A 21,618-nucleotide genomic window follows, 5' to 3' on the forward strand; every position below is an offset into this window, starting at 1 on the left:
ACACTTCTTGTGTTTGGAAAAGAGTTTGTGAAAAAGAGGGATATCTTTGACAAATATTCTATTGAACACCTTGCGAGCAGATGTCAGATCAGAGCACTCGATGTACATGGAGAGAGAATGTTTTGGATGAAGAGATTGGTGATGAAGTTGTTAATAAATAGGGCCTGATTGTGGATCTGGACTCCCATTGGGAGAAAGTGGGTATTGGTGCAAGCCTTGAGGATGGCAGTGAAGGTGCAATAGAGGGGTGGAGGGAATGGGCGATGATGGAGAAGGAGGGCGGCATGATGAAGTTCGAGATAGAGGAGGTGGTTGTGAGCCTCCTGATGGTGACAAGGGCGGCAATAGCATTGATGGCGGCGATGAGGAGGGACTCAAGAGCAGAGCGGGAGAGGAGAGAAAGAGGGATGCATGAGGTAGAGAGGCCTTTTGAGGTGAAGTTCAAGATGGAGGAGGTGGTCATGGACCTCTCGGAGGTAGCAGGGCCGGTAGCAGCATCAAGAGTGGCGACAAAGAGGGACTTAAGACTTAAGAGTAGGGGTGGAAAAGAAAAGCGGAAGGGCAGGAGCAGAAGAGAATTTTTTAAATTAGTATGCTTACTCATGGTTGCAACTTAACTTGTGACTATTTTAACTGCAAGTAGACCTATGGCAAGATAGCTCTAAGTTATAGTCCAATGGGTAACTTAACTTATGTGCAACTTGAGTTGTAGGCATCCAAATAAGTAGGTTGGCCTGCACCCGCAGCTCTAGTCACAGGTCTCCTAATAACCCCTAAGAGAAGCATAGGTTTTGTCTAGCTTTTGTCTTAACAGGTTGCATGGTGGGGAGGGGAAGTAAAGGCTCAAAGTTTTTCTTGCCCTCTCTTTTCTTTTAAGCAAAATGGTGGTCGCTCCACCAGGCTTCATTTCACAAAATGTAAAACAAATCATGAGAGGCCATCACGGTTGACTGGAGTATCAAAAAGAATATAAAATGGATGGAAAATACAAGAAAGAATTTAAGAATGTTAGAGGATCCAACTCCGAATAGGAATTGATTAGAAAAAAAAAAATAGAAATCTTCTCCTTGAATTTAAGGGTTTCTAATTATTACCTTACTTGGGGCCTCAAATGCTATTGATATGTGCCCTTTTCCCAGTATCTTGAACAACCAAAGTCATGACTACTTGGAAAAGAAAAGGAATTGTTAACATGTTGGTAGAAGCTGATGGAAAAGAAAAATAATGACGGGATGCAGTCGAGCTTAGCCACCTATCTATATTATGTATGGTTAATTAGTAGCTTATCTTGTCTAGGGTACTGGAAAAATCATGACTAATTAAAATAGATGCTATATTTCCCATCAATTATGTAAATGTTTTTGGAATTACATATCATAGATATCCAGTCAATCTTGTGGGATCACATACCATATATGTTTTATCAATTATGGAATTTTGTGGGATCAAATGCCATGTAGAGTCCATCCATCTTATGGGGTGTCATACCATATATATTCCCATCAATCATGGGATCATATGGGACGGCATACCAAATACATTCCCATAAATCATGGAATTATGTTTCTTTATATATATCATATTTGTGATGTGAATAAATATTACATTCACATATTTTTATATGATATTACAGCTCAAGTTTGCTAGAAGTTATAAGTTCTAATTTTTCCAGTTTAATAATTTATTTAATTATCCCTAGTTTATTTATTGTTTGATCTTATCTGTTTTTGACTCAGCTATCCCACCATAGGCATGGTCTCGTCCGCACATAAGTGGGGGTATTAAGCTTTTAAAGAGCATAGTATATATTGTTTTTCTTGCTCTTACAGGAGCACTTATGGGCTAACGTATATGCATGCTTTAGTGATTATGGAACAAAAGTACTAGATTTCGGTAACATGTAGATAATGGTAAAGAAATGATAAAGAAGAAATTAAAATAAATTATGGTGCATGAGGGTGATGCATCTCTATCTATCCCCACCACGCGGGGGGGAATTCATCATATCTATCTAAAGTTTTTATTTGCCACCATAATTTCCCCATATGAAAATACAAACTTCTCTTCGACGTGAAGCAAGAGCAAATCATATATTCTAATGGTGTAACTTAAATTTGAAGACTATAACTGCCATTTAGACCACATTCTACAAGAGGTATTAGAATGCTCGATACAATGACAATATAGTTTGCTAAGGTACATCCCGAAGCTTAAGGGGTCTGTTGATGATGTAATTCCCAAGGGGATTTCTTGAAAGGGGACAAGGTGACCGCCTAAATTTAGGTTTAGAAGTCCAATGGTTTTGTTTGAGGGGACAAGAGGCAGAATTTAAGGTGGTGGGAATGGAATGGTGCAGTGCCATGGATTATATCGAGGGAACGAATGGGTGCAGAAATCAAGAGCACCTCCCACATATCTTGGAATTAAGCACTAGAAAAAAGAATATATTAGAAATACAGGTTATTCATCTGCAGAGAAGAAGGGCCTATATATGTGTTGATTAATCTCATAAATCCCATTTGCTGTACTGTTATATTGTAGGGCTTTAAGTAGTGGCTAGTGGAGACCCGGCATAATCAGTAAAATAAGGAAATATAGCACAAACCACCAAGAAGCAGGACAGTGATGTAGCAAAAAACCATGCAAACATGAGGACCCATAAAGAAAAAGAACACGGGTGAGGCAAAGCACTAGCACAAGCAACATTATAGCCCAAAAGCCTAAGCAAAGGCCATACGAACAACCACAATACTGTGACTTCGTCGATGGCATCTAAGAATTTGACATCTGAAACACTGCAATATATCGCAGGATTACAGGGATAGCTAAATTGCAGGGAGCTGGCTAGCAAATGGACTAGCCAAACAAAGAGAGCAAGTAAATTGCTGAGACATAAGATTCTCTTTTCTTCACTACTTTCTTATAAGTGAAGCTGGTCACTCTACATCTTTTTCTTCACTACTACAAAAATTTCGCCATTGCAATGTGCACCATCATACTCATGAAACATCAAGCAGAGTCGAACAATCATGGTTAGGGTTTTTCAGCAAAGACCTCACCATTTAATGCTATATCAACCTATCGATGTATCTATATTTTGGTCCCTCTTTTCTAGTTGTTTTTTTTTTGTCATCTGAGAACCCCACTGGTTTTAAAGAAGCAAAACTCGCCACCAAGGAAAATGGAAATTGGATCAAAGAGGCATATGCAAAGCTAACAAATTGAGGAGATCAACTAGGGTTCTTTCTGGCTTGGCTGCATGACGTGCCAAGAAGAGACTGAGAAGAGGGGCTTGTGCTGCCAAGCTAGAAACAAGCAGTTCTTCGACATCTGAATAAGCTGGTAACCTTCCGAAGGGTAGTGCAGCCGGAGCAGCAGTTTTGCCTGCGTCAGTGCAAAGGGGCTCAGCTGGAGGCTGGAGAAACCCCTACCCCTCATCAGAGCCTCCCACCATTCGAACCGCTCGTGCCGCTCCCTCCTCTCCTCCCCTTCCCTGCCGACTATGTCTTCGATCTCCCTCCCAAGCCACATCTCCTCCACCTCTTGCCGCTCCCGGCTCTTGGGCGGCAGTGTAGCCTCCAAAGACTCGAAAAACGCCGCGTAGTGATCCAATGCCTCCATGAACCTTTGCAAGAATACCGGTGAGTTGTGGCTAGCCTCCCTCTCAGCAACTGTCACCACTGCTGGGTTCATCTCCTTGACCGCACGAAGGAAAGCCATAAGTTTGCACACAGGATCGTCGCTGCCTCTATCCCTCAGAAGCTTGTGCAAGAACAGCGTGCAATTCACAGCCAGGGTCTCGCCCGGGTGCGGTTGGAAAGAGCTGAAACTAGCACTAGTATCAGGATTGGTGGTAGGGAGGTGAAGGGGGTGGAATTGGAACCTGAGGCCTAAAGAGCTGGCGAATGCTTTGAGGCGGTCGCCAGTTCGGTGGAGGACATCAAGGTCGGTGCCGGTGCCGGTGATGCGGACGGACGGCCGGTTGGAGGGCTCAGAACGTTCGGCGATGGCTTGCAAGAGAGGAGGCCATTGCACACCATGCGAGGTGTCGAAGTCGAGGATGTGGATGGATTGGCGGCCATCGACGGCCTCGAGAATGGCTTGGTTGGCGGTTAGGTGAGCAAAGCGGAGGAAGGGTGTGACTTTGTTTAGGGAGAGGTAGGAGGACTGGAGGGTGTCACCATTGGACGAGAAGAATGAGGGGGGGACGAGATGAGTGAGGCTGTCGATGTGGAGCGAGAGGGCACGGGTGAATTGGTGGACGAGGCGGTCGGTGGAGTCGCCATGGGGAGAGGAGATGGTGGAGAGGAGGGAGATGATGCGGCGGGCGGCGGAGTAGTCGGCGCGGTGGATGAGCTCGGCGCAGCCGATCAGCAACTGGCAGGAACGGGTTGATGGGGCGATATGTCCACGTGGTAAGCTTTGATGGCTGGGGTGGCGGTGGTCATGGTGTTGTGCGCCGCCTCCTCCTCCGTGTGAATTCAATGAGGTGAGCATCTCAAGTAGCAGGCGGAGGTTGTGAAGCCGAGGAATGGAGTGGAGTTATGGGTCCAGCGAGAAGGCAAACATAGCATGGGAGGTTTGCGGTCCCTTGCGTTGATGAACATCTAAGAATGCATGCAGTTGCTTTGAGAGGGCATGTTCAACAAGAGACAGAGAGGAGAGCATTCAAAAGGCCCCTTTCTCTCTCCATAGTATTCTAGAGAGGGAGAGAGAGAGAGAGAGAGAAAAGAGAGCTTTATACCTTCTTTTGTCCTTTTCTAGATCCTTTGCTTTTGGACTTTGATAGCCTCTATGTAAACTGATTTAATATTAGCTTAGGAGCAGGTAAATGAAAGGGAGGAATCTAAAACATTCAATAAACTTGAGTGGCGATGCAGCAGAAGCAGTGAAAGTTAGAACCGCCAGGTTAGGAAAGAGAGAACCAAGGCAAGAGAGAGATGGGATGGTGAGTAGGGTTCCATGAGCATGTGTGAAAAAATAGATCGCCACTCAGCAAGCAAGTAATAATGGAAGGGATGAGTGCAAGAATGGTAACGATAATGACTATAAGATAAAGACACTGAGAAGCAAAAGATGCTCCTAAACTACTGCTAAAAAAGGAGGAAATCAAGAGGACAGATCTACTGCAGCAGTCTGGAGAACTTCTTTTCCAGTATTCTCTTTTAATCCTCTTCATCCAACATGCAAAGCTTTTAGCAGGTGAAGAGAAACTACTCAAACCTCCCAACTCCAACCATCTTTTGTTTTGTCACCATGTACGAACTTTGACTGATGGATTCCAGATAAAATCCTTGCAGTCTCTTCTCTTGTCATCGGTTCGAGATGAACTGCTGCAGCAGCCAAGTTATCCTCCTCTCCTCCCTCTATAAAAGGCTGAAGTCTCAAGGAATGGGCACAGCAAACAGTCGAGTCTTGATCACTGCTTGCTCCATTGTTCACTCACATCAATGTGAAAGCAATGCATGTTTGTACATCCTGGCAGCCAGCAAATGGAGTATTGCAGGTCATGAGCCAAAGAGGGTTGCTCGATCACACCCACCTCCCAATGAGAAGAAATATCATCAACAGGAACATATCGCCAACACCACCAACTCAGGGTGCCTGCTGACGCTGATTAAGATGCATTCCTTGCTTTTCTGAATGATCTTTTTTCCTCTCAACTGAACAGATGATGGAACAAAAGAGAACAACATGCATCTATGTAGCTCCATGGGGATGGGGTCCTCAAAACTCTCTCTCTCTCTCTCTCTCTCTCTCTCTCTCTCTCTCTCTCTCTCTCTCTCTTTCTCTCTCTCTCTCTTCGAGTCCCTATTAGATCAAAGAAGTGGGAAAAGATCTTTCTCACTTGAGGAAATATATAAAAGACCCGAGAATCACCAAAACTGACAGAATCTTCCCTTCCTTTCCTTTCCTTTGAACAGCATCACAAAAGGAACAAATGGAAGTTCATGGAGTAGATAGTACTGATGCAAGAAGTACGAACTAGTAAAATTAAGGACATCATGAGAGAGAATAACTAAATAGAAGGGTGACATAAGAATAAAAGCTGGTATTTTTGGTTAGTTTACCTCTATCAAATTGGATTTACTGACTTGTCATGCACATAAATCCACCCTGTAGAGAATCTTCTGCCATTTGTTGGATCCCTGTACACCTACTCTTGTATCATCAATAATTTTTCACTTTGCTTCTCTCACCGTCCAATCTCTTTTTCTGCTTGTCGCCTCATTTTCCACCCAAGGAAAATCTTATATCAGGAAGGAAAGAGAGTTATGCCAAAAAGAATAACTGCATGGGGGAGAGCTTTTTAGGTAAGAGTACTGAGTGGAGTTCAGGGGAGGAAAAGGGAAGAGAGCCATGAACTTATTGGGCCCATGAGGTTTTATTATTACCCAAAACCGGTGGAACTTAAACCATAAAAGAAGACATGGAGACATGTAATAAAAGAGAGGCCACTGGTTATGATTCTTTTCCCTCATCTTTATTTCTAGCACGCCATTGAATGAACCTCTTCCCAAGTTCCAACCCCCACCTGAGAACAGGGCTGTTGGCATGTTGGACCACTGGTTCATGTCAGGCTTGATATTTCCAAAAGTAATTGTTATCATGATAGATGAAAAAATTTAACAAAAGTTAACAAAAAGAATTGCAAATAAAGAAGCCCACATGGATTTCCTAAAGGATTTAGAAAGAAGCTTTTCAGAGCTTTGAAACCTACCTGCAGCCTTTTCTTTCCATGAAAGGTCTCTGTTGGAACTTCTCAATTCTCCACCGTGAAAGTCATTCCTATTTTCCCCTCTCATCATTATACACAACCACCCAACACCTACTACTCAATAAAGGGAGAGATTTTTTTTTCTGCAAATTTACAGCAGTTTCCTAAGAAAACTTGGTACCAAGATCCAAGAATGATACATGAGAAAGCTAGGAAAAATACAGCATCTCACGGAACGGGTGAAATATCTTTAGTAGTAGTTTCTCTATTACAAATGACCTTTTGGTTCCTCTCCATCTTTAGATGATTATATATCTGTTAAGCTAAAAGAGGTACCAAGTGAAAGCATGGATGTGAATTATATTTCAGCACTATAAAACAAATAATATTCAGCCAATGTGTAAAGAAGATGTGCTACCTCGCTATATAAAAAAAGATATCTTTGATGCTCTGAAGACATGCCACCAAAAAGGCATATCACAATCTTCTCAAACTAACATGCTTTAGGAATTTCAGTTCCATATAAATGGTGGAATCCTAACTAAGAAGGATGATATTTAGGTTCCTTCAGAAGTGTTTCCTATCTGTTCTTAAGAGCGTAATAATCTCCGAGTGTTTCTGAATCATAAGTCATATTCATATACAATAAATGTGCTCAGTTAATTTAAATTCTATCATTTATTGTCCTATCGTACTAAATTCGTGTATTTTTCAGAATTGGATTATCTTTCGAAAGAACAAACTACAACATGAACTTCTGTAGCTTAGAAATTCTATATTATTTTGACAGAGATGCTCCCTTAAGTGATAGGGAATTAACATATCTATATTTTCATATTCAAACAAATTGAGATATAACAATTTCAAGGATTTTGAACAAAATTAGTAATTAGTTATCAATAAAACACATGATTTGCCAAGGAGATCTAGTTAGTACCATAATTTATCCTGTTGATATGCATGTTTATTTCCATGCCTCTTTCATGCTTGTTAAATTTACTAGGGACAGTGGTAGAGGGGTCGTGAATAAACGTGAGTAGAAATATGGTCCACATATCTGTATTGTTGTTATTCGCATTTCTTTGCTTGTACCATGCTGGTTCTTTCTTTTTCTCTTTTGTCTTGCATTGTTTTGATTATGTTCCTTATAACTTCTTACTTCCTGTGTTATAAATTTGTTGAGCAAACTCTACATAATAAATTTATTGAAGTCAATCCATAGACAAGTACTGCATACCAGCTAAAAGGTGCAGCAGACTTTAATTGGCTGACATGTTAGATTAAGTGGGCATACTCCAGCGATTAGCAAATTGTTGGTCATGGAGGAATTTGGGAGTGGCATTCTGGATTTTCTCATAGCTCTTTTAATTCCATGAGCTATCTTATGTCTAATCTGCTGAGGTTGTCTGAATGGCAGTATTTTGGTCCAATGTCATGCTAGACAAAGATAACAAGCCATGGGTAAACATTCTGATTGAGATGGCAGATGCTGGAGACATTATAACCTCTAATAAATTGCAATCTTTAGGAAAAGGAATAAAAAAGAAAAAAGATGGCATACCATGAAAGTTTTTTAAACTGGTCTTATTATTCTATTCATGACTAAAGTTTGAGATTTCACACCAGCCAAATTAGTACAATATGATGTATGATTAAATAATCTGGGATGTATTCATCAAATGGCATCAGAAACTTTATGATATAATTTTGTCATCGCCTCCCATTGTTAACCACTATTCCTGTAGGCGGTTGCTGTAATGCGTTGTGGGGACTGTTCTGAATTCGCTGCTATTAAGCTTGGTGCTTTTATTTTGTTCCTTTAGGATATGGGCATGGGTAGGAAATGGAGGATATCAGCCAAAAATATTTTGCATCCTCGGATACTTCCCACAAGAATGAGAACCGGCTGAGAAGAGGAAGGAGGAAAAACTAGGATCACACTTTCAAAAGCAAAGGATATAAATTATGGGAAAATTGGTTTTCTACATGATAGATTTCTTTCGTATGAGTTAGAACCAGAAGAATACCAGGTGCATTTCTTCCTACGCTTGGCAAAGATGGAGTTATTCAAATGAAAAAAATCCTTCCAAAAGGCTAAACTGATGCCCGCATAGGAGCTTAACTACATGATAAGATTGTATGACTTTTGGATGAAACGAAGATACCAAGTTGATCTTATGCTAGATTTTTTTCTACTTGTTCGCTTAATTATGTCCCTTTCCCACCACCATGCTTTACTTTAATCATCATATGTGTCCTATTGATAGGAAAAAGCAGGCCTGGATTGTGATTCTCAACAAAAAAATCTTTAACAATGAACTCCATAAGATTCTCCTAGAGCTTAATTTTTAAAAAAACTAAGAGCCAATTTGCCTTTTCCGACCTAATTGCGACCTGCTAAACATACGTACATCTCCTCAAGTCCCACAGTTGCGTTTGCCGGCCGCCATGTCGCTGTCTGTGATATAAGATAAAAAGCAGATGGTATTGGGTGGGCATTTTTCTGGTAGCAACAAACAGAGATCAAGGATGAAAGATTAGCCTGAAGATGCTTTATTTCAAGTGGACTCTGACACCAGCTTGGTGGATTTAGTAGAGAGAGAGAGAGAGAGAGAGAGGTGGAAGAAAAGAGCATTACAACACGGAAAGTGGTGGCTGTAACCACCACCTTTGGATTATATTACAGAGCATTTAGTGATCGGAAGATACGACGAGGGATGCAAATGGAAGAGTGGTGTGGATGAGAATAAGGAATTATGGTGGCTTACCTCACAATTCTCCTACCCAAATATATAAGTGGACTCTGTCTGGCTGAGATTCCTCTTTCTGCAAATGCATGCACCAAGACATATATAGCAACAATACAGAATCTTTATCCTAGGGTCAGATCTAAAATCGTAAGGATTGATATCTATACTGGTTATTATTATGAAACCAGTGCATCAGAGCTCAATCCATCAAAAGATCAAATCATGAATAAGATCGATCCAAAGGGCAAAGCAGGTTTAGGATTCTAAAGTATTTGTATGTAAAGTAAAAACCAGATACAGAATTCTGGTCAAGTACATGGCAAGGTCGAGGTCTCCATGCAGAGTATCAGAGCAGCCCACTGACTGTTCTTGAACCATTGAACATTTTGGGCTCTTCAGCTATGTGCCTGCTAGTTTATTGGAAAGCACTAATAGAAGCATAACATGGAAGGAGAATAAACAGGGTTGATCATGGCAGGGAAACCTTAAAACAGTAAGGCTTCTTTTTTCATGAAAAAAATCCCATGAGGTCAGAGTTTCTCAGTGATGCGAGATACTTTTGCCTAAAGAATTATCGGAACTCTGCTACGTCTACCTCTTCGTTGACTTGAATTCCAAACCAAAAGCACTCCAAATAATATTAAATGGTATGCAGTGGCGGTTCCAGAAGATACATTATCTTCTGGCTTTTGAATACGTGATAATTTTTACCTCAAAAAAAAAAAATGATAATCTTGGAATTTCCAAGGAATTATAATGATATATATTTTAACCTGCATGAAACTTGGTACCAGCAACTTGAAGCTCAAGTATCAGAGGAGTAAATTTGTGTATCTTATTGCTCAAGGTAAAGAAAACACCTGACCGAGAGTTTGTCTCCACGCTGAGATGCTCTTCAGCGATCATACAACATTATAGCAATGCCAATGAAGTCATAAGGAAACTCTGATGAAGACAATGCATTAATAGTTCCAAAATTTATCCAGTGAAATACATCATGCAACACAATCACCGCCGGAATGCATTGCTTTCATGTGCCGCAGAACCCCCTTGTGAGTAATAAGCACGGCGACGGACACTCTCTTCAATTGTAGAGCTTCCCCCTTCTTCTGTTCCATAAATGCTCTTTTGGGCAGCATCTAAGAAATTCTTGCCTCGGGAAGAATTTGCCCGCAAAGCCTCCTGGGTGTCAGCCTCAGCTGCTCTCTTCAATCGTTTCCACCTTTGCTCCTCATGAAGCTCTGCATTGAGTTGCATTTCTCGCAGCCGGGCTGCTCGCTCTTCCTCAGACATCTTCGTAATGCCCCGACGGTGGTTATAGCCAGGCTTCTCTTGTGGATTCTGGGTATCAGTTTGCTTCAGCTTGCTTCCTATCCCAAGCTCAGAACTACGATGAAGATGGTCAGATTTTGAAAGATCACTCTTTTTGCTCGCTTCTTCCCTCTGGTATTTTGAATCTGAACGACCTCTGGATGAATGCTTCTCATGCTTTGAGTAACTGTGCCGATGAAGCTCTGATATTGAATGATCTCTCTTTCTTTTCTTTTCTTCATCGTCACTTGTCTTTTTCAAATCTGAATGAACTGTGAATGTATGTTTATCATGCTTTGAGTAACTGTGTCGATGAAGCTCTGATATTGAACGATCTCTCTTTCTTTTCTCTTCTTCATCGTCACTTGTCTTTTTCAAATATGATTGAACTCTGTATGTATGTTTATCATGCTTTGAGTTACTATGTCGGTGACGCTCAGATGTTGATTGATCCCTCTTTCTTCTCTCGACCTCACCTTCACTACTGACTTCAGAATCAGAACGAATTCTAGATGAACGCTTTTCATGCTTTAACTTGCTGTGTTCTTGCCTCTCAGATGTTGCAGTATCTCTCCTTCTCCTCTCTTCTCCACCTTCGCTTGTGTTTTCTGAATCTGAATAAACTTTGGATGAATGCTTCTCATTCTTCGACTTGCTATGGTGATGCTTGCGTTTTTTCTGTTCTAATTTTTCCTTCTTTTCTTGCTTCTGTTTTTTCTCAGCTTCTACCTGCATAATCAAGGGTGAACTTAGTGACATATAAGACACATCTATGTCAAAACATCAGGATATTCGCCTACAATATTGTAATCACTTTGACAGCCGTCAGGAAAGGCAATACATGATTCATACAAACCAATCCTAATTCAAGGGTTCATAGTTTGTTATGCTGTTTGGATTTGCTACCTCATGAAACATGCAATAGTAGAACTTTATGTTCCAATTGGTAGATGAATACAAAAGTTCAAATACACCACAATAATAAAATAGATCATGAAAGTAAAGAGGAAGAATGATATATTTTTACGTTCACGTCTCATTTTGCAATCAGCCAAAAGAAAAAAAAAATCAGCATAACAATGGAGAGGGAGACATTGGCAAGAGGGCGATGTCTCAGAAAAAGAGCAGCACAAGCATTTGTTAACATTTAAGCATGAGTAATCTAACAGATTGCTAACACTAACTATACAGTGACCATTTAATATTTTGAGAGAAACAGTCTTGTTACCTAGGAAAATCCTAGGGTTGATATTATTGTTGAGAATGATGGTTTTTGTATGGATAATTGTCGACGCACAGGGGCCAGGTGAGGTGTTAGAAAAGCTGAAGCTCAATCTTGAAAACAAGCACATTTTATTACACACATGCAGAGCACTGCAAACAGAGCTCATGGACATCCATTCGATGTACATGATGGATTAGATCTCCACATTACGTCAGCTATTGTAGAGATGAACTGTTCAAATTTGGTGGGAATCCTTGAATGCTTCAGTAGGGCACATATGGAAGTGAGAGTCAAAGCACAACAACTTCCTGATTCCTGGGTTTAGTACTGAACCAGGTGTTTAAGGCACAACAGATGGTGTAGGCACATCAGCTAAGCAAAAAGGCAATGTAATGCACCATGATATCCTTGATGGTAGAGAAATAACCGGACTAGGTCGTATTCTAGAGTACCACCAGTTGAATGAAACAAGGTGTAGAGCCCCTTTATCACAAAAAAGGCGCAGGAATGCATCATTGCTACTTAGAGCAACAATTTCTCAAATTGGATGAGTAGTTCGAAAATTCTCTTTCATAATTGTTCTTATTTTTTAATCTATCATCTAATTGTTAAGCATGTAAACATTTTAATGTCTATCAGAGGTCTTACTTGGATCTGTTTACCCAGATGTTCCTGACCATCTAGAAGAATTCATGTCGGATAAGTAATCATGGATTCAGATATGTATGATTGTATCCACCAGTCAGACACGCCAAATTCTTAGGTTCTCATCAAATTCTTCAATTGCACTTTGAGTAAACGAAGGGAGAATTGGCCTATCCAACAATCAGCTGGACCCACTACAAAGACTGGCTTTTATAGTTTGAGCTTGGTTAAGTAACTATTAAAATAACTATGTGAATTTATCATGTTTCCTACACCTTTGAGCTAATTTTATTTCAGACGAGAAACATGTGCACTGAAACAGCTTAACAAATAACATCTTTAGATATTTTCTATTATAAATATTCTAAAAAATGAATATACATTATATATATGTAGAGATAGAGAGAGAGTTTAGTTAAAATTATTCGTATCATGTATCCCCATATCTCTTACTCTCACCTATCACTGCAGCAGACATTAGATATGTGTCTGTGTCCATGCAAGAGTGAAATTTGGGTATCTGAGTTGCATTGGTAATAGTAGTAATGTTTTATGTGTTACTCTAAATGGTTGCATGGAGAGCCCCACACTACAGAATTTAAAGAAACATGATGTAAATGGACTACATGACATACAGATTTCTTGATCATGGCCATCTTAATGGGATTATTCTTTATCCTGGCTTGTGCTTCCTGCTCACGTTGTCGGATAAGAAGCAAGGGATCTGAGTGGAGTTTTCTCCAAGCATCATTTGCAGACTGAGGCTTATCCTCAAATAAAGCACCAGGGACAGCTGCCTGAGATATTTCAGAAATAAAAAGATTAGAATATTGCAGAAATATTAGAAAAATACACAAGCTCTTGATAGCATTAAAATATCAAGCAGTTCAAACTACATGGCTAAAAAGAGTACCAATATAGACAATAAAAACCCACCTTCATGCAAAATTAACAAACAAGGGACCAATAATAATCCGATAGGTGACCCCTTATACTTAAACTTGTGTTTCTCAGACTCATGAGCCCATCTCAAAGAATCCATGTTGAACAGAAATATGTTAGATGCACCCACTTATAATATTGAATGAATGCAACTTTTACAGATTGGAGGAAAGTTGGACTCCAAATGAGTTTGACCTACTATAAAGATGTTAGAAGTGGGCTACTGTTGTGTTTACTTGTCAGAGATTACTAAAGGCTGTAGGCATCAAAATAATTTAGCAAAGCATTATGATCCTTGAAACTTGAGCTAATTTTGGAGTTTGGACGAGCCAAATGCATTTAGAAACACCTTAATAAATAATTCATTTAGTGCCTGTTAATAAAAAATAAAAAATTCGTTTATATGATTTTGCTAAAATTACTTTTTTTCCTTGCTTGTCACCCTATCCTTTTGCTCTCCTCTTGCTAAGCCAGATAGTGGGATATGCGTCTGAATCTGGTTCTTGCTCGAGTCCAAGCAACACTGATCTTAACAAGAAAACAATGAACTACTAAACTACAAAGAACAAAATCTTGTACCAAAAAAAAGAACAAAATCTCAAGTTAAATAGTTGTTAAATCATTAACGGAACATCTCTCATTCCTTTTACTAATAAACCATAGCATAAGATTTTATATAATCAAACAATCATCCCAAGTGACAAAAGTGCACAATGACAAATACTGCCTATCAAATCCTCTTGATACTTCCAATAACTAATAAGATTAAAATTAAATTATTTAAATAGTATCATTTATTTCCTGGGGTAATCAATTATGGGTTCTGAATTGTATCCCAAGGCTAAGAGCATAAGCATAATCCTACCATAATCCCCTGGGTTTGATAGAGAATTGCTTGTCAGCTGATTGTTTGTTTTAATATGTTATTAAAAAAAAAAAGTTAAAATGTCATACATCATACCTCTCTTTCTCTCTCCCCGCCCCCTCTCTCTCCCTCTCCCTCTCCCCCACTTCCAGCCCTCCTCTATACATCTCCTCCACCTCCTCTACTGCCTGCTTCTGTTGGCAGCAATGATCTTCCAGCAAACTATTTCAGCCCCCGCCTGTTAATAAAAAATAAAAAATTCGTTTATATGATTTTGCTAAAATTACTTTTTTTCCTTGCTTGTCACCCTATCCTTTTGCTCTCCTCTTGCTAAGCCAGATAGTGGGATATGCGTCTGAATCTGGTTCTTGCTCGAGTCCAAGCAACACTGATCTTAACAAGAAAACAATGAACTACTAAACTACAAAGAACAAAATCTTGTACCAAAAAAAAGAACAAAATCTCAAGTTAAATAGTTGTTAAATCATTAACGGAACATCTCTCATTCCTTTTACTAATAAACCATAGCATAAGATTTTATATAATCAAACAATCATCCCAAGTGACAAAAGTGCACAATGACAAATACTGCCTATCAAATCCTCTTGATACTTCCAATAACTAATAAGATTAAAATTAAATTATTTAAATAGTATCATTTATTTCCTGGGGTAATCAATTATGGGTTCTGAATTGTATCCCAAGGCTAAGAGCATAAGCATAATCCTACCATAATCCCCTGGGTTTGATAGAGAATTGCTTGTCAGCTGATTGTTTGTTTTAATATGTTATTAAAAAAAAAAGTTAAAATGTCATACATCATACCTCTCTTTCTCTCCCCCCCCCCCTCTCTCTCCCTCTCCCTCTCCCCCACTTCCAGCCCTCCTCTATACATCTCCTCCACCTCCTCTACTGCCTGCTTCTGTTGGCAGCAATGATCTTCCAGCAAACTATTTCAGCCCCCGCCTATAACTCCACCACCACCCACTTGTCTGTTGTAACCCAACCTTCCGTCCTTCAATCACCATTCTGCTGCCCACATCAACATCCTTCATACCTCTCGACCACTTTGCCTCTTCCACCATCATCTCTTCTGCTCCCTCTGCAGCTTCCTCCACCCAACAAAGTCCTCTTTGACTCCACTCCATACCCCACCAAACATGGTGGTATTAGAGTGACAAAGGGAGACAAAGGAGCCTGAGGTCATGGCCAATAACCATGGAATGGTGAAAGACAAATTCCCTCTCTAATTAATTCACCTTGAGATATCAAAGAGGGATTGATTTTTTGTTATTTACAAAAATACCAGTATTTTGGGCCTATTCATGACCTATTGAGGTTTTTCTTTGCCTTCCAAAATCCTGGCAATTACCATTACTTGCCATAGCACTTCGACTGGAATCAGTTACTCCGAGCATTCTTGGAATCAGCTAGTCCAAGCATCCTTTGGCATATTGCAACTGTTCATAGTGAGATTAGCAGTCAATGTTAAAAGAGTAAAAAAAATAATATGGATTATGGAGAATTTGGAAAAACCCTGATCTTTCATGGTTTGGAAGTGGCAAAACTTCAACAAGTAATCCGCTCATCATTTTCATTATCTTTTTAAAAAGGATGTTCATTCCCATATTTTACATAAATACTAGTACATTGGAACATGCATTTTATACAAAGAACTCAATTTAGAAGTTGTTTGGTTGCCCCTCGATTCAATTGCATGCAACTCAATTGCACACAATTCGTTACAAGCTGCAATTCAATTGACTGCAACTGGAATTGCAGTTGTAGAAAGTGGCCTTGTTTGGTTGCCCACAAATGAAAACTGCTAATGTAATTACAGTTGTTTGGTTATTTGAAGTGAAAAGAGATGTGATTACCATGTAATTGAGCTGGTACAGTTAACCCTGAAAAACAGTTATTTGCTCACCTATTCTAATAGTATAATAGTTATCAAATTATTTGCATAATTATAATGGAAAACATTATTGCGACTAAATTATCACTGGATTAGTGTAAGAATAGTTAGTACAGTAATTATATAAATATAAAACAATTTGATATGAAAATATAATATTAATATAATAATACTTCAGAAAAATAATATAATAATATTATTGTAATAATTTAATAATAGAACAAGACAAAAATATTATAACATATTTTACTACTATTGCAATAATAACGCAAATTCATTATAATAATATTATTATATTATAGTAATATAATAGTATTATAATAGTATAATAATATTATAATATTATAATATAATACAATAACTATAAATTTCTTATAATAATATAATACAGTATAACAAATTATTATAGTCTAAAAGCAATATATTACAAAATTATAATACTATTATGATCATATAATACAAAATATTATTAAATTAGTAACAATATTATAATAACAAAAAAATAAGAATATATTACTATTATAATAATATAATATTACTATTATTAATACTTTATTAATTTATTGATCTTATAATATTAATTTAGTAATAATATTACCAAAGGACTTTCTCAATTGCAAAATTCTTCGTAGTTGGAATTGTGACCAACTTTGGCTGCAATTCCAATTAGAAGTTTTGCAGCTTCTTTTGCAACTGAACTACAACCTGCAGCTGCAGGCACAAAACACTTGTTTTGGATGCTTGCAATTCAATTACAGCCAAACTACACTGCAACCTGCCAATTGCAAGCAATTAAACAGGTGTTTAATTTTTTTTCTTAATAGGGATCGAGTAGTAGGATCACACTAGATTAGATAAAATAAGAAAAAAATCCCAAGAGGAAAGCCAGGACAAGCAGGGGACTAGGTAGGTTTTTTACAAGAGAGAGAATAGTGATTGAACTAGGATCTGAATCTTATTGATAAAAATTGAGTTTGTTGTTCCAAATACGATCATGAAAAAAATTCAATAAATAATGAAATTTTGGCAAAGCTATCTAACTAAATGTCCACCATCATGTGCAAAAGACGACTGCATTTATCATGCTCTCAAAATATTATACATATAAAGATAATTATCAACCCTAAGAAGATTATCAGCTAAAAATAACGCGTTAAAGATAAAAGACAAGGCAGCAACTAGCATGGGGTTCAAAAGAGGTGATCAAAGTAAATGAAAATGATGAGAGATGGGCGGGCCATCCAGGCCAAGCATGTATTTAGGAAAGCCAATGGGGCGGCCGATTGGGTGGCTGCCTACGCGGCCCACCACTCAGGGTACGCCCTTTGGTCGGGGGAGGGGGAGCTGCCATTGTAATTCCACGAGTTGTTGTATTTTGACTTTATTGGGTGTATTCATACACGCACTGTATGAAGCACCCGCTTTAAGCAAAAAAAAAAAAAAAAGTAAATGAAAAGCTAATTAAAAGGCAAAGATCAACTTAATGCTAGAAAAGAACAAGATATGGGCTTCAGTTTTTAGAAGCATGTCCAATAAATGTTGCATATTAGTAGTCATAGTGTATCACACTAATTCTAGGATCTAATCCAACTCTTACACCTGCTTCTTGATGTCTCACCTCCTTTTATCAAGCATCTTTCGTTATCACTCCATCTTGTTTAAGTCAACCACAATTATGTCATTAATTAATTAGTGTAAGACCAAATTTGTAATCCTTGTATTATTATTATGTGAAATGTGACAACGAAGTGACTAGAATTCTATAAATTTTTTGAAAAACCCACTTTCCTGCTCCCTCTCTAGAATACACATACAAGTCATAAAACCATTGTCAACTCAAGCGCTAGTCCCAGTAGCCACATGCATGTCAATTTTCATATCTATACAGAGTCATGTAAAATTTATGATAGTTCAGAATGTTTGAAATCCTAAAAGTTAGTAGAAATCTCCTTTGAACTAGGCAAATTTTGGACATAATAGAATTAATACATAAATGCATGTCTTATATATCAAGATATCTATGATAGGTAATTTTTAGTATTTTCTTACATATTTTTGAGATATTACTTACAGTATTTTATACTACGTTGTGTCTTCAGGTGAAGATATCTCCTTCCACTACTCGTCTACCTAATCAATAAATATTTTTCCTAATACCTGTCATATGCTCAGATACAAGTACTTCAAAACCAATACCAATCGATGAAGATCCACCATCTCCATTTCTTTTGTTTATGCAACTAAAGAGTGACTAATTCGAAGATATCAATATACAGCTAAGGGATGTGGTTGTACAGAAAATTGTTGTTTTCAAGAATTGGATATGATAAAAAATCCACATCAACTACCAAAGACTCATCCATCATCACCAGCCAGCTTTATAAAGACATTTTAATTTTTAAAATTCTAAAATGATGACATTTTGGACAATATAAACACTACTCGCCCCACAAAAAATGGAGTGTCTTGGTTGTGTCAGCAGGAAGTATTGGCACTTGACATGGCTTAGCAACATTTTGATGCAAGTGAACAACTTAGCTTAAAAATTTCTGGGACTTTATGTGCCACTAATTTTTTCTTCTCTCATTAATGTGACACAATATGAAAGACATTCCGTGATAAATAACATTGAATAGAAAGCATAATTTTGATATTCATATATTTTCAATTTATAGAGTGTATGGAAATGTCATCATGGCAGATTTTATGGAGATTGAAGTGTTAGACACTTCATGGAATACCTAAAAATTTGGAACCATGCCGATTATCTAAGAAACATTGACCATAGCTCATATTTTCCTAGTCGAATTATAATATAATACCAAAAGACAGTCCCCATAACAGCAACAGTTCAGATGAGCAAGCAAGCACAACAATGTAGGTTATCAAGTTGAAAAGCATGTTTGAAATCTTCAAAGACATGCTACATTGTATAGTCTACTATTGTCAGCACAGGCAAGCAATACATATCATATCCAAATGTCTAGTAGGTCTTGCCACTAAGATACTAGCCTTACGAAAGCTCCAAAGGGAACCAAAAGAAAATATAAAAAAATGTGTTATGAATGGTCATGCCATCTAAGCCATTTTGCTTCCATGATATTGCTAACAATACCGCTCAGAAGAGAAGTATATTAAGTGGAAAGGAAGTCTCCTTCAAGCTTGTGTAGTACGCAGTGGAAGATTTATGACATTGTTAATTACAGTAAGAGCATGATATCAACTTTAGACTACAAAAAAGCGTAACTCAGTAATAGTGCACAGCAAGAAACCCGGATGGTTGGATTAGCTACCAGTTTCGCCAGTTTCACAAGCTCTTCAGGACCTCTCAGCATCTAGTTTAGGGCCTGTTTTGTTTGCTGTAAATGGGCTGAGCAGGAGCCTATGTCCCTGAACTGGCTTTGGCTCCCCTGGGGCCGAAGCCACATCGGGCCTATTTCTCCCAAAAATGGCCCACGTGGGAAATTACTTCAGATCCACTTCTGGCCAACCGAATGCCCGAAATAAGTTTCTGTTGGCCCCAACTGAGTTCGGAGGCCCACCTACAGGCAATCAAACAGGCCCTTGGATCACCCTCCAATCCCAAATAGAAGTTTTCAAAGAAATCAAGTATTCATCTCACAAAGGTCACCTCGATTGTAAAGTAAAATCCCTAGGGCTCGTTTGGTTCGCGGGAAAAGAAGGGGGGAAAGTGTGGTCAACGGGAAAGTAATGAGATGCCTCTTGTTTGGTTGGAGTTTTCAAAGGAGAGAGAAGGGAAAGTTATATTCCCATGGGAATGTGATTCCCACATTTCATGAGAAAGTCTTTCCCATGAGAAACATGGGAAAGTTACTTTCCCATGAGGTGGGAATCACTCCATTTTTACTTTTTTCCAAAAAGTCCTTTCAGCATTAAAGAAGCATTAAAGAGGCATTAAAAACCTAATTTTTATTAAGGGCATAATAGGAATTATATATAACTTTCCTAGGAAAGTGGATGGCCAACCAAACATAAGTACCTTGGAAATTTGTCACTTTCCCATGGTCAACCAAACATGCCAAAATTACTTTCCTAGGCATCCTCTTCCTAGGAATTTGTTTCCCAGGAATCATATTCCTAGGAAGGAAAATGCTTCCCGCGAACCAAACGAGCCCCTAATCCTTCAACTGATCCAAGATAAAGTCTTCTCACAAGATGACTCGCAGCAAAGAAGTGCACTCAAGGCAGCACCTTTAGATAGGTAATCCGACTAGAACTGAACCAGATATTCCTACTGGTAATTATTATCGCCCAAAATGATACTATCTACCCTTAAAGTAGAATTAATTGAGGGAGCTAGGGCTACTATCTTCTTCCAACAACTGTACCAAGGGCAATAAAGAGGTTATCCGGAAGAAGGGGGGCATAAAAATCGTACCTTGGAGGAACTAGCCTCTGCTGTTGGTGCAGCGGCCGGGGCTTGGGGCTGGAGCGCCTTGAATCCCTCGGAACTCCCCTTCCCCACCGCCAGCCCTGACTCGTAGAGAAAATCCAACCGCTCTTGCCTCCTGAAAAACGGATCAAAAAAAAAAACAAAGAAAATCCACAACGAAACATCAGAACATCAAAAACCCCAAACCCTAACCCTAAATCTACCCCTAAGAGAGAAAGAGAGAGATTAACGTCATACGGGGCAAAGCCGGCTTGTTCTTGGAGGAGGCGGAACTCGGCGCGCTCGCGCTCTTCTTGGATCTGCTTGCGAAGCTCCTCGAGCTTGTGCTGCTCGGCCTCGTGCTTCTGCTCGGCCTTCCACACGTTCTCGATGTTGCGGAGACTCCCCGTGTGCCATCCTTTCTTGTTCAAAAACTTCAACGCCATACCAGCCCGCCTCTAATTCCAATCCAATCCCTCCCTCCTCCCTTTCGTCTTCTTGATGACCTCTCTCCCTCTCTTCTTCTCCCTTGTGCTATTCGCGGTTGGAGAAGAAAAAAGAATTAGGGCACGGGGAGAAGAGAAGGGGAGAGGAAAAGGGGGAAGCAGGATAGAAAGATCCGGTTCTGGTTACCGCCCGGTTAGGACCCGGCTTTGAGCCACCGATGTCAAAGATGTTGCGGGCATTAGTTTGCATATGGCCCCCTATAAATAGAAATCTTATATCTACAACCATCATGGTCTAAACTTGACGGGAAAGTGGACCAAGATCTAATAAAGAATGGAAGGAGGGGCCATTTGCACAAAGCCATTTTTTAACAAGCATGTGAATTGCACGTGCGGATGCTCTTCCGC

The 21,618-nt window shown here is 39.1% G+C and overlaps 1 protein-coding gene and 1 pseudogene across 2 annotated transcripts; both read right to left on the minus strand.

The window, feature by feature from the left end:
• Positions 1-2,767: 2,767 nt before the first annotated feature.
• On the minus strand, positions 2,768-6,772 carry LOC103718946 (scarecrow-like protein 18 pseudogene; annotated as a pseudogene). Its single transcript, XR_015975204.1, has one exon. The product of XR_015975204.1 is annotated as a scarecrow-like protein 18 pseudogene (transcript).
• Positions 6,773-10,280: 3,508 nt separating this feature from the next.
• Positions 10,281-21,413, minus strand: LOC103718939 (uncharacterized). The gene is made up of 4 exons (XM_008807954.4): positions 21,023-21,413; positions 20,771-20,900; positions 13,285-13,446; positions 10,281-11,508 (listed from the first exon to the last, which is right to left on the minus strand). Exons 1-4 carry the CDS (start codon positions 21,208-21,210, stop codon positions 10,477-10,479), a joined length of 1,512 nt encoding a protein of 503 aa, XP_008806176.3. The 5' UTR covers positions 21,211-21,413; the 3' UTR covers positions 10,281-10,476.
• Positions 21,414-21,618: the final 205 nt, after the last annotated feature.

Source organism: Phoenix dactylifera, chromosome 2, assembly GCF_051530095.1.
Source record: "Phoenix dactylifera cultivar Ajwa chromosome 2, Ajwa_hap1_PhDact_Kaust_v1.1, whole genome shotgun sequence".
Classification (NCBI taxonomy): Eukaryota; Viridiplantae; Streptophyta; class Magnoliopsida; order Arecales; family Arecaceae; genus Phoenix; species Phoenix dactylifera.